This window comes from Hermetia illucens, chromosome 1, assembly GCF_905115235.1.
Source record: "Hermetia illucens chromosome 1, iHerIll2.2.curated.20191125, whole genome shotgun sequence".
NCBI classification, from domain to species: domain Eukaryota; kingdom Metazoa; phylum Arthropoda; class Insecta; order Diptera; family Stratiomyidae; genus Hermetia; species Hermetia illucens.
In genome coordinates, this window is record NC_051849.1 from 107,182,881 (window position 1) to 107,196,425 (window position 13,545).

The 13,545-nt window shown below is 42.8% G+C and overlaps 1 protein-coding gene across 1 annotated transcript in view; it reads left to right on the forward strand.

Moving 5' to 3' along the window:
• LOC119657786 (SPARC-related modular calcium-binding protein 1) overlaps positions 1-13,545 on the forward strand; it is a 195,563-nt gene that overhangs the window by 128,034 nt on the left and 53,984 nt on the right. The window contains 1 exon segment of the mRNA XM_038064907.1: positions 11,451-11,608. Within this exon segment, the coding sequence (XP_037920835.1) occupies positions 11,451-11,608 (158 nt within the window).

A 13,545-nucleotide genomic window follows, 5' to 3' on the forward strand; every position in this document is an offset into this window, starting at 1 on the left:
AATGGTCTCAAGAGTGATCCTGATGTTTTTATCTGGCCTCGCACATTGGTCAGGGTCAACCTAGTCAGTGTTATCAGTTTCGTCGGGATACCGAATTCTCTCATGGCCGTGCACAGTTTTACCTTGGCTATGCTATCATAGGCCGGTTTAAAGTCAATGAAAACAACAGTTTTTCCATCGCTTGCCGCACAGAGAAAATCTGATTTGCTGCTAATTCGCCTGGAGAGAAGCCTCTTTCGTATGGACCAATCATGTTCTGAGCTCATGGGGCTATCCGGCCTAACAAAATAGCGAAAAATATTTTATAGATGATATTCAGCAACTTGATACCTCTATAATTGCTGCACTGTGTGATATCTCCCTTTATATGTATGAGACAGATAATGTCTCTTTGCCAGTCATCAGGCATTGATTCGCTGCCCCACACCTTAAGCACAAGTTGATGAACCACTTAATTTAATTGGTTGCCCCTATATTCAATCAATTCGTCTGTAATTCCATCGGATCCTGGCGACTTATGATTTTTAAGCCGATGAATTGTACAGACTGTTTCCTCTATACTTGATGGTGGTGGTATTTGTCCGCCGTCTTCACTTGGCGAAACCTCCAACTCGCCGGTATCCTTTTCGTTGAGTAGTTCATCAAAATACTCAACCCATCGCTCCAATATGCCCATTCTGTCTCGGCAGGAAGAGCGTCGAGGTGTGTAGGGCTTCATCTTGCTAACTTGTTGGTAAAACTTCCGCGCCTGGTGCAGTGGCTGCCTGTACTTTTCGAGTTCACAGACTTGTTGGTTCTCCCAGGCTTCCTTTTCCGACTGTGAAGTCGCTTCTCCGCTCGACGAGTTCGTGATAAGTCTCTGCGCGTTCCCGCGTTCTTTGAGAATGCAAAATTACTCGGTATGTAGCATTCCGTTACTAACTTAAATTCATCGCCAAACCAGCCGTTCCGATGTTACTTGCGCCTAGCGTCAAGTATGTTTGTGGCCGTATCAATGATAACGTTCTTTAGGTGGTTGTAAAGATCATTTGTTGATGCTTCATCTCCAGGACATCTGTTGACTCCGGTTATTGCGGCATCCATTCCCCTCTTACAGGTGTCACGGAGGGTAGTGTTGTGGATGACTTCAGTGTTAACGCTCACGTGATTGTCAAAGGGATTGTTGGTGGTGTTGTTATTCGAGCTCGGATAACTATGCAAACGAGATAGTGATTCGAGTCTATATTGGCCCCCTTATATGTTCTGACATTCATCAACGCTGAGAGGTTGCGACGTTCAATCAACACGTGGTCAATTTGGTTGAAAGTGGTCCAGTCTGGAGAGGTCCACGTTTGTTTGTGGACCGATTTCCGTGCTAACCAAATACTTCCAACAACCATTTCGTGTGACACTGCTAATTAAATAATCCGCAGTCCGATATCATTTGTAGTTTGTTGTAAGCTATGGGAGTCAACGTATCGCTTGAATACGGGCTTCGTCCTTACTTAACTGTTCCAATCCCCAAGTATGATTTTGATATCATTTCTGGGAGCAGGCTTCGAGGGTTCGTTCTACTGTCTGGTAGAAGGTATCCTTCACCAACTTTGCAGTTTCCTCTGGAGGGGGCGTGAACGTTAATGAGGCTTATATTTCTAAATTTCCCTTACAAGCGCAGAGTTTACAGCCGTTCACTTATGTTTTCAAAGGCGGCAACAGCAGGTTTCATTTTCATACTCCGAGCACATGGTTTACTGGATGGCCGCTATAATATATGGTCTAGCGACTCTTCTCCAGGAAATCAGTCCCTGTCCAACGCATTTCCTGCAACGTTATTACATTAACCCTTATATTGAGGCTAACTATTTGGCAGCTCCATCCCTGTACAGGAAGCCCACGTTCCATTAGAAAATGCGCAAATCGTTATTCCATTGTCGTTGCCGAGTTCGTCGTTATATTATCAGTCCAGTCCAAGGCCCTTGTTGTGGCTTCGTAACAAGTTGTTTTCCGTGTAGGGTTGTCAGTCCTACCCAACCCCCAACCTGGAGGACCAGTCGGTATTATTTGTTCCGTTTTTAGGCGCGATTAGACTCGCCTTCATCCTTCTTCGTTTTCGTTAAGGAAGACATCCCAGCGGTCATCACTTGGAGGTGGAGATAGGGTTTGGTTGTAGCGCCTTTGGTCTTGGTTCAGCAGGCGTTTCCTAGGCTTTATGCTCCATTGTGGGCACCAATCCACGTTTCGCCCTTGGACCTATACTACCCTTTGACCACTATGGATATGAATGAATATTAAACCCTGTGCGGAATATGGCAGTGCAACTACTAGCCTGTTCACGAAGATGAAAGAAAATCCTTTTGCTACAGACAACATACTTCATCATCATCAACGGCGCAACAACCGGTATCCGGTCTAGGCCTGCCTTAATAAGGAACTCCAGACATCCCGGTTTTACGTCGAGGTCCACCAATTCGATATCCCTAAAAGCTGTCTGGCGTCCTGGCCCACGCCATCGCTCCATCTTAGGCAGGGTCTGCCTCGTCTTCTTTTCTTACCATAGATATTGCCCTTATAGACTTTCCGGGTGGGATCATCTTCATCCATACGGATTAAGTGACCCGCCCACCGTAACCTATTGAGCCGGATTTTATCCACAACCGGACGGTCATGGTATCGCTCATAGATTTCGTCATTGTGTAGGCTACGGGATCGTCCATCCTCATGTAGGGGGCCAAAAATTCTTCGGAGAATTCTTCTCTCGAACGCGGCCAAGAGTTCGCAATTTTTCTTCCTAAGAACCCAAGTTTCCGAGGAATACATGAGGACTGGCAAGATCATAGTCTTGTACAGTAAGAGCTTTGACCCTATAGTGAGACGTTTCGAGCGGAACAGTCTTTGTAAGCTGAAATAGGCTCTGTTGGCTGACAACAACCGTGCGCGGATTTCATCATCGTAGTTGTTATCGGTTGTGGTTTTCGACCCTAGATAGGAGAAATTGTCAACGGTCTCAAAGTTGTATTCTCCTATCCTTATTCTTCTTCGTGTTTGACCAGTGCGGTTTGATGTTGTTGGTAGATTCGTCTTCGGTGCTGACGTTGCCACCATATATTTTGTGTTGCCTTCATTGATGTGCAGCCCAAGATCTCGCGCCAATCAGCGCCTGCTCGATCTGGATGAAGGCAGTTTGTACGTCTCGGGTGGTTCTTCCCATGATGTCGATATCGTCAGCATAGGCCAGTAGTTGGGTGGACTTGAAGAGGATCGTACCTCTTGCATTCACCTCAGCATCACGGATCACTTTCTCGAGGGCCAGGTTAAAGAGGACGCATGATAGCGCATCCCCTTGTCGTAGACCGTTGTTGATGTCGAATGGTCTTGAGAGTGATCCTGCTGCTTTTATCCACCGGCTCCTGGCGACTTATGATTTTTTAGCCGATGAATTGCACGGACTGTTTCTCCTAAACTTGGTGGTGGCAGTATTTGTCCGTCGCCTTCAGTTGGCGGGACCTCCAACTCGCCGATGTTCTGGTTGTTCAGTAGCTCATCAAAGTACTCAACCCATCGCTCTAATATGCCCATTCTGTCCGAAATCAGATTTCCCTCTTTGTCTCGGCAGGATGAGCAGCGAGGTGTATAAGGCTTCATCCTGCTGACTTGTTGGTAAAACTTCCGCGCCTGGTGCGGTTGCTCCCTGTACTTTTCTAGTTCACAGACTTGTTGGTTCTCCCAGGCTTCCTTTTTCCGTCTGTGAAGTCGCTTGTCCGCTCGACGCAGTTCGTGATAAGTCTCTGCGCGTGCCCGCGTCGGTATGCGGCATACTTCCGTTCCGTTGCTAGTTTACATTCATCGTCAAACCAGCCGTTCCGACTCCTTTTGCGGCTGGGGCCAAGTATATTTGTGGCCGTATCCATGATAACGTTCTTCAGGTGGTTGTGAAGATCATTAGTTGATGCTTCATCTCCAGGTCCTCTGTTGACTGCCGTTATTGCGGCATCCATTTCCCTCTTATAGGTGTCGCGGAGGGTTGTGTTGTGGATGGCTTCAGTGTTCACTCTCACCTGATTGTCAGAGGGGATTCTAGGTGGTATTGTTATTCGAGCTCGGAGCACCATGCCAACGAGATAGTGATCCGAGTCTATATTGGCCCCCCTATATGTTCTGACATTCATCAAGGCTGAGAGGTGGCGGCGTTCGATCAACACGTGGTCAATTTGGTTGAAAGTGGTCCCGTCTGGAGAGGCCAACGTATGTTTGTGGACCGCTTTCCGCGCAAACCAGGTACTTCCAACAACCATTTCGTGTGACCCTGCTAATTGAATAGTCCGCAGTCCGTTATCATTTGTTTTTTCGTGTAAGCTATGGGAGCCAACGTATCGTCTGAATACGGGCTCCTTCCCTACTTGGCTGTTAAAATCCCCAAGTATGATTTTGCTATCATATCTGGGACAGGCTTCGAGGGTTCTTTCTACTGCCTCGTAGAAAGTATCCTTCTCCGACTCTGCAGTCTCCTCTGTAGAGGCGTGAACGTTTATGAGGCTTATATTTCTAAACTTGCCTCGCAAGCGCAGAGTGCATAGCCGTTCGCTTATGCTTTCAAAGCCGATAACAGCATACTTAAAGACGGCTAAAACGACGATAACAATTTTTTTGGCTAGCAATTTGCCAATTTTGAAACTGGATTGCTAGCGAAATGTTAATAATGCTTCGACATTACTAATGGCTCATAATTGGTTCTTGAAATGTGCGCAATACTGATCGACAATAGTATGGGGGACTTGCTACTCCGAACTTGAACAAGAATTCTGAGGATATGGACAGGACAATCGGGAAATGAGATGGTGGGACTCTCGAGGGTATTTCTCTTGCGCTCTGCTTCTGTGCTCTGTAAAACTTAGTAGGAGACGCGAACCCGATGTCGGGCTAATTTTGGCGATTACGGTAAGGCGCTTTGTAATGACCTGGGAACCGATTCCCCATGGGATTCTGATTACTGGATACTGATCCAAGTTTATGGGTATCACCATTGTGCAACGCTACACAACTACAAAGATTTCGAATATAGAAGAGATAGATGTTCACACGTAGTTAAGGAGAGGCTTCCTAACAGTGATATTGAATCGTGATGGGTGACCTGAATGAAAAGGTGGGCTCTGATATCACCTTACTCGCCATCGGTTTCAGAGTTGCTTTTAGCATAACAGACGAAGTTCTGATATTTGATATTGATTGTTAAGGGAGCCATTCTTCGAAACTACCCAACCGAATAATTTGAAAAAAATAAGGAGGCTGCCACTATATGATGTCTGAGCTTGGAAATACCTTCCATACTGATATGTGTTCAAATAAAGTTAATAATAGTATATTACTATAATTTTTAGTAATTGGCTGCGAACCCCCCCTTAAGTGCATCCACGAAGTGGATGTAGGCTATAGCCTACAGCCATTGAGCATGATCCTACCGCTTCTTTACAAATTCAAGACTATGAATGTCAATATTACCCGAAATTGGATACTTTCACATAATACAGGGTGCGGCAGCATAACTTCCTTTTTTAAAATGCGCGCCAGTCAGTTAGCGGAGCGCTTGTGGTCTCGTTCAAGAGGGGATACTGTAAAGTTTTGTCCCGACACGGTTCAGTCGCCATCATGCGTTGGAATAGTGAGGAACGTGCCTTTGCCGTTGAGGTTTACTTTTCAAGCGGATGTTCGGTTATTGCAACACAGCGTGCATTTCGGAATCGCTTTAATTTAGCCCCGTTGGCTCCCGTCCCAGACCGCAAATCAATTGTTACATGGGTCACTACATTCAGACAAACTGCAAGTGCGACAAAAGGAAGAACTGGAGTCCCTCGGCCCGTTAGATCACCTGAGAACATTCAAGCAGTGAGAGCGTCAATGTTGCGATCACAACGGCATTCTGCGCGCAAACACGCATCTGCCCTTGGACTATCCGATCGTTCTGTGAGAAGAATTCTTCGTGATGATCTTCATTTTCATCCCTATAAGATGGCGATAGTGCAGGAACTTTCAGAACGTGACTTCAATTCTCGGATGAACGCGTGTGAGCTTCTTCTTGATGTCGTTCCCGAGGGTGCTATTGTTTTTTTTAGCGATGAAGCCCATTTTCATTTGTGTGGGTCGGTTAACAAACAAAACATGCGCTACTGGGATGACACCAACCCTCGAGAATTGCATCAAAAGCCTTTGCATTCACCCAAAGTCACAGTGTGGTGTGCAATTTCCTCAGCTGGAATTATTGGTCCCTAGTTTTTTGAGGAAAATGAGGTTACAGTGACAGTGAATTCGGACCGGTATGTAAACATCCTACCACGGCTAGAAAATTTGGATTTGGGGGACACTTGGTTCCAACAAGACGGTGCAGCAGCACACACTTCAAGAGCATCGATGGCTGTTTTGAGGGAACACTTTCCAGAGTGCCTTATCTCAATTAGAGGCGATTTGGAATGGCCGGCACGCTCTCCCGATCTGTTCCCTTGTGATTTTTTCTATGGGGTTTTTTGAAATCCCGTGTTTATGTGAACCGTCCAAGAACCCTACAAGATTTGAAGACCAACATCCAAGAAGAAATTGCCAACATAACACCTGCTATGCTAACAAGAGTCATGACAAACGCCAGAAATCGGTTTACGCAATGTATGGAGAATGGGGGACGTCACCTAACAGATTTGATCTTCAAAACAATGTAAATAAAAAATTTAGACATGTACCTACATTATAAAAAATAAATAAATATTTTCCGATGCATACAATAGTTTTTATTGAGTTTTGAAAAAAGGAAGTTATGCTGCCGCACCCTGTATATGCATATATTACGTGCTACATACTAATGGGACAAATGCACACTCAAGTGTTTTTAAATAAGAAATTCACAAAACCTTTCGTGCCTGAAGCGTCCAGCTTCCGATTTCTCGACTTGTTTTATTTGTCACTATTATGTCTGCTCACAACGGAAGGGAATGGAATTCCCAAATTTGATACTGTCGTCCAGCGGTGAGGAAATTTTCTTTTAGCGCAAACGGCACAAACTCTAAATAACGCGCCCCATAATATCGATGAATACTGAGCAACGATCAAAGATATTATATCTCTTGTGCGGATGTCGGCCACCTGTGGCGCTGAGAGTTCCGTTGATGGTTGTGAGTGGGGATCAAAGCGACGAACTGGAGCTTCGTTGCCATGATATAATACAAGAAGTATAACGTAGCGTCTTCTGCTTCTTTAGAGTTTGTCCCGTTCGGAAGCGGAGTTGGCTAGTGTCAATTGATTGGGCCATTTTGGTCCTTTTGCATCAACTTAACTGTTCAGACCAATCTTCGCTAGTGAGTCCAACCCCATATAGATCGCGGATGTCCAGTTCTCCATTGAGTGATAGCGTTGATCCACGATATTTAAACCACTCAGCTCTCGGCAAGTCACTGCCATTGACTGTGATAATTCCTGTTTCATTCCGGCGGTCGTGTTGAATAATTGGATAAGTTGTTCGAGATGGTTTTTGCTATTAGACGGTAGGAGAGCACGAACGCCACTTTGTCCAAGTTGCATTTAAGCTAGAAACCATGTCATAAAGCTGTTCACCGTTGGCTGATAGCACTGATCCAAGACACTTAAATCATTTCGGTCTCGGCAGGTCCCTGTCACTGATAATGGTTTCATCGATGTCTGTCGTCAAAAATTCTGTTTCGTGCAAATCTAGTTTCAGGATATATGTATGTATCACGTTGCGTGAACAAGACATAACAAGTAAATACATGGATGCTATTGTCGGAGGCAGGACCAATGTAAGTTGAGGAGTCTCGAATGAAACAACTTGAATTTGGGAATTGATTTTTTTTGTTCACGATTTAAATTAACTACAATTTCCTAATTAAAATGTTACCTGGCAGCAGAAATACACAGCTGTGAATTTAGATATCTTTGATGCCCTGCGTTGGAAAAGATCTCAAGGCAAAATCACTTGAATTTTAGTCTTTGAAGTATGGAATTGGTTCGGGTGATTGTATGTGGGTAGAATTGGGAAATATTACTCTGGGAGTTGCGGAATGCGCTTCTCGAAGCTATGGTGCGAATTACAGGTAACTGCTGAATTGAGAAGAGTGTTTATTGGGCAGAGATATTAATATGTTAAGTTCTACATTACCCGATCACACCGCGACTTTTGTTCAATGAATAAATATATTGTTTTCCAAGACTTCATCCTAATTCCTGAATGTCAAATTCCAGGAAACTGAAATCGTAATATATTGGGCAAATGTGTTTTATTGTTTTGAGCTAATTTTTAGGTTTTCAATACGGAATTTTCCAGATAGTGCTATATGCGAAGTGAAAATAATGTTGCTTCTCACGCGGTTTCTTGATTAATCGTGCAGATTGTATTGTGGTCGGGTTTACAGTTATTTGAACGGTGTCGAGAATGCGGTTGTCGCGAATGCGGCACAGTAACCGCATCGGACAGTAATTTGAACATTCTGCTAGACTACCTTTCTCTTTCCATATTAAAACGATGGTGATTTCTTGCCAGCCGAATTGTGTTCTATGCTTCTCAATAACCCGATTTAAAAACTCACCTGGCCAAAATGTTGGGTCCTCTTCCCACCTTTTCGTTTTCCATCGCTCAGCTGCAATTGAAATCACGTATTTGCTTCCCGGTTGGCGTTTTTGTAAATTTGCTAATTGAATAGCATTTCATCGTCGAGAAACTTATGGTAGAGGCCTTTCTTCTCATAGATCATCATTTAGACATCATTGATAGCAATGAAAGGCCGATATTCAGGTGCAGTGGTCTCATAGGCAACAGCTTTGCAGACAGTAACAAGGCATCTTATGAGGATACAGTCGATTTGCGTTTTATTGCTTCCAATATAAAATGTAGGAGGAGGAGATAATCGTTTGATTATATTGACAAGTATAAGATCGTGAATGCGCGCTAAATCGTTTATACGCTCGCTACCCTCATTGCATGCTCCAAAGTCGTTCCCCATGGTACTTATTGCCGACTGCCTTTTCACCCACATGACCATTAAGATCGCCAATGACGATATGTTCATCGGCCAGCAAGTTACAGGCCTTTGTGCCGAGAAGTTGCCAAACGCAAATATCAATGCGCCTTTTCTGAAGAGCTCTTGCGAGTTTTATTTAGTGTTCAGACACGTACTTGTTTGGTTTGGACTAATTTAGTTACGTCTTGATACCATCCATACGTCCTGTCACCAAAAGAGATCAGGTCGGATTTAGCATAGTAGTATATATGTAGTAGGTTGCATCAAGCCTTCCTCGTTTATCTGGGCCTGGGTCAGCATGTTATGTCAATATGTCTCGGAAGAATTTGAAGTCCACATCCAAAGTTTGGCTGGGCTGCATCTTGCCAGCCTCTCGGTATCGGCAACGTTCTTCAAAAAGGTAACAACTCAACTGCGGGTTATGCCATTCAATGGAACCCACTATTCCAGGATAGCCATCTATCGATAGCTTTAGCCTTAGAACTATATGGCACAGAACAGTGGATAGAGCATGCATTCCACGCAAGGGAACTAAGTTGTAAACTTTGTTTTCCAGCATCTTTACTATTACGTTTATAAAGCAAGTCGACTGATGTGATAAGCGACAAGGAAACACGTCTTTCTATTGAATATTTATTGAAGTAACAAATAAACGCATCCACCTTCCTAAATGCACATGGTTCAAGTCTGATATCTCCCGGAAATCTCGTAGCAATCCAAGTTTTTTTAACTTCGAAATTATTTAGCATCCGTGGTGGTATTAAATACCTGAGACCGTGTTCAGAATATTGCAGCTCATTGAAATACACTTATGCATCGTCAAAATATTTGATAAACGTTGAGAAATATTTTATTTAGGCGACGCTTGTCATTTCAGTTCGCTTTTAAACGATCTGTCAGCTTTGCCATGTAATATTCATGGAGTCGCCTCGGGTGCCCGGCTTTAATATTGCTTTGTTGCTATTGAAAAAGTCTATTAGTGAAAATAATTGTTGGTAATATTCGACACTTCTGCTAAGTTGTCTGCGTTCTCTGCCTGTAAAAAGCGTTTGGATCGACCATTAGTAAGCAATAAACGGAATGTTTATTGCAATATCAAATCAAGTCCTGAATTGTTGGTTTATAAATATGAGATACGCGGATAAAAGCAGCGGACAATTCAAACACGGGTGGTATTGTACTCCCCTGAATATTAATGTCACGCGAAGTCCAAGCCACTGGCATTTACCCTTTAAGATAGTTATTTGGCCATTTAGCAGTAATCAGTTGGCTTGAAAACGGTATATCGCTCCACTCCACATTACCATCAGTTTCGACTAGCCCAGCCAAATCGCTGGAAGAACAGCCTTCTGCAGAGTTTTATAACTCGTTTTACGATGGCTCCTTAGTAGAAGGTAATCATAATAAAGAATTATGATGGAGCTTAGAAGCAGAGGTAGTGGTACTTAATAGAATTACAGTAGATGTATGCAAAGGTGATTTATAGTCAACCTGACAACTTGGCCATTAAAACTGGGTCCCCGAGAGTGGCTGGAATGAGCGACTTAAAGATAGTGAATTGCCTCCGGTGGCTATTAAAATTCCCATGCCATGTAATTGGAAGGTAATTTATCGTACCTAATTCGATAATGAAATTCAGAGATTGCTTAGTGCAGTACTTAACGCTTTGAGAGGAAATGGCGGCATTCATAGCTTGATCCCCGCACCAAATAAATATAGGCGGTAGTTGGCTAATACAAAAACATATAAAGGGTCAAGGACAGTGTTCGGTAAAGTCCGTAATACGCGCACTATTGAAGTGATTGATCGCTGTAGGAACACTTTCACTGCCCAAGCATGTCATTGTCGGTCGTATATTACGTCAAATCCCGAATTTTTTAGAGACCGATGAAACCAACTATTGCTTCGCTCACATCGATGGTGAGAGCTAGTGTAAACATAGTTATGCTGTTCAAATAAATAACTTGTCACCCTTGTAACGTCAAACGTGGCAGTCACCAGCAGCACAAACCACTTCACCAGAGCAGAACAAATAAAAGTAGTCAAATCAAACACTGCTTCACAACAATGTAAAAAGTAATAACATTTATGGGACGTCAATTTCATTCATTTAGTAATTGAATAAATATGTTTACATACAAGAAATTCTGTCCTTCTCCTCAAAAATGAGTTATCAAACAGACTTACATCCAATAAGCCTCTCTAGACATATTGGAAACATCTTTTTTCTAAGTTCGTACTGTATTTATTTATGATCTATAAACATTTGTTGGTGTTCTGAGGCTACTTATTTACATACTTATGTATGTGTATGAATTATTTCTGTCTACACCAAATAAAGGTACAGCATATCCTACTCTTAGTAGCTTGTCTGGCAGCACATTACTTACATAACATACCATAGAGGGGTGAGATAAGAATAGTACTTTCATTGATGAAACTTTTTATCATTTCCAGATATCAGAATGTGCAGCGAAAGGCGGTGAATGTGACTGAGACCAAAGGGCGACCTGTGTGCGGTACTGATAAGCAAACCTATCCGACGCGATGTCACTTAATTCGGGCACAATGCAGCGGCCATCAGGTGAGCCTCAAGCACCGGGGGTCATGCCGAGGTAACAGAATTCCTTTTTAGCATTAGTCTGTAGCTGAACGTAAATTATTGCGAAGGTGGAAATATGCATGTACAACTCAGACTAACGGGTTTCAAAATTTCATCAATTAATTTCGCTCAGTATATTGAGAGCTTCTCTTTGCCACCGTATCCTTGCCCCCTTGATGCCACTGCCCTAACTTGAAATCTAAGGCTTGAAAATTGGTGGGGAAACGGTGCGAGCGGATATTCTCGAAAGAAAACTTGAGCCAATATGATTAATTATTTTGTTAAAGGTTTTATTTAGGAAAAAAAATCACCCGATGTTCAGCATTTTTCCCCACTAAAAAACCTCTACCTCACCAAGTCATAACTAACTTAAACAAGTCGGGAAACATTTCAGTGGACATTTGTATGGACGTATGCATATATTATGTGAGAATATTCACTTTCCTGAGATACTGACGTTCAAAGTCTTGAATTTGAGCAGAAGCGACAACTTTGACCTCTTATAACTTTGTTAGTAATAGTGAGATTCCCACCAAATTAGGTAGGTACGATCATGCTCTAAGTCATAGCCTTCAGTGCTGCATGAAATTTAGGGGGATTTTGCAGTCAATTACTAAAAATGATGGTAATACACTATTATTAACTTTATTTAAATCAGTATGAAAGGTATTTCGGGACCTATGCACCATATAGTGCAGACTCTTGCTTTTTTCAGATTTTTCGGTTGGATTGTTTCTGAGAATGGGTCCGTGAAAGAAATGATCACTTTCGATCCTCCGCACCCCCCACCCTTTCAAAAAAATGTCGAAACTAAGACCGACTTCGAAAAGTACTAACCGAGACCTTTCATTTGATATTCCACATGGCTACATCTGATGAAAAATTGTACACACCCCTTTTGCATGTATGGGGACCCCCGACCTTAAATTCAACTTAGAATAAAGTTACTTACTGTATGCATCCCCACCTTTCCACCAAACTTGGTGTAAATCATTTCCGACAAAAATGAGTGAAGCAGACAGACACACAGTAAACTTATTTTAATAAGGTTTTGTTTTACACAGAACCTTAAAAAGATGAACTAGTAACTCTTCTTCACATTTGAAGTTATATGAGTTGAGAAAATCACCTTTTTTCCGACAAGGTCGTGATCTATTATAAAACCGCTTCCATCTCCGAGTTTTCAAGTTTCAGTTTATTTTCCAGTCAATCATTACTCCCAAATATTTGAGCGCTGCTCGCGAGTATATGATTGGCTCGCCAACCGTAATTTTTGTGTAGGTTGTTTTTTAGCGTTTTGTGATCAAAACCACTTCAATTTTATGCTCCGTGAGTGCAAATCCAATATTCTCAAGCCAGGATCTAATGTCCCAAATTACCTCCGTGTGTCAGGATTTCGATCTGCTGCGCCACCATAATCACTCCAATGTCGTCTGCAAAGCGAAGAACAGATCCTTGGGAGTCTTAGATCAACAACCTCCCGAAAAGGAATTCTCTGACATACACAGCAGGTGTTCGAAAGTTTCTAATCTCTCTTTCTTCTATTGCTGTCTTCTTGGTTTTCGTTTCGTTTGATCCACACTCTCCCTTTCTGCGATTAGTATAAGTCTATGATAGATGAGCCATTTAGTAGGTATATAGGCCCATAGGACGAAGGATCGTCCAGAGGCTTACCATCTTCTCCGATACTGGTTTATCGAATTTCCTGAATGTCCAAACCGTTTGCCTAGTAGTCACTTTGCGTACAGTTCTCACTCACTTCTCATTGGACGTTCTTGGATAATAAGTCGCTGTCAAACGTAAGGTTTCTTGCGGAGCACGTCTCCGAAAATTATTGACCCACCGGTATTTGCCAGAACTAGATTCAGCTATCAAAACGCTTTGAATTATATACGACCTTATGCATTTGTTTCGCGACTTCCCCAATCTTCGCCATAATTGTTGAAATCG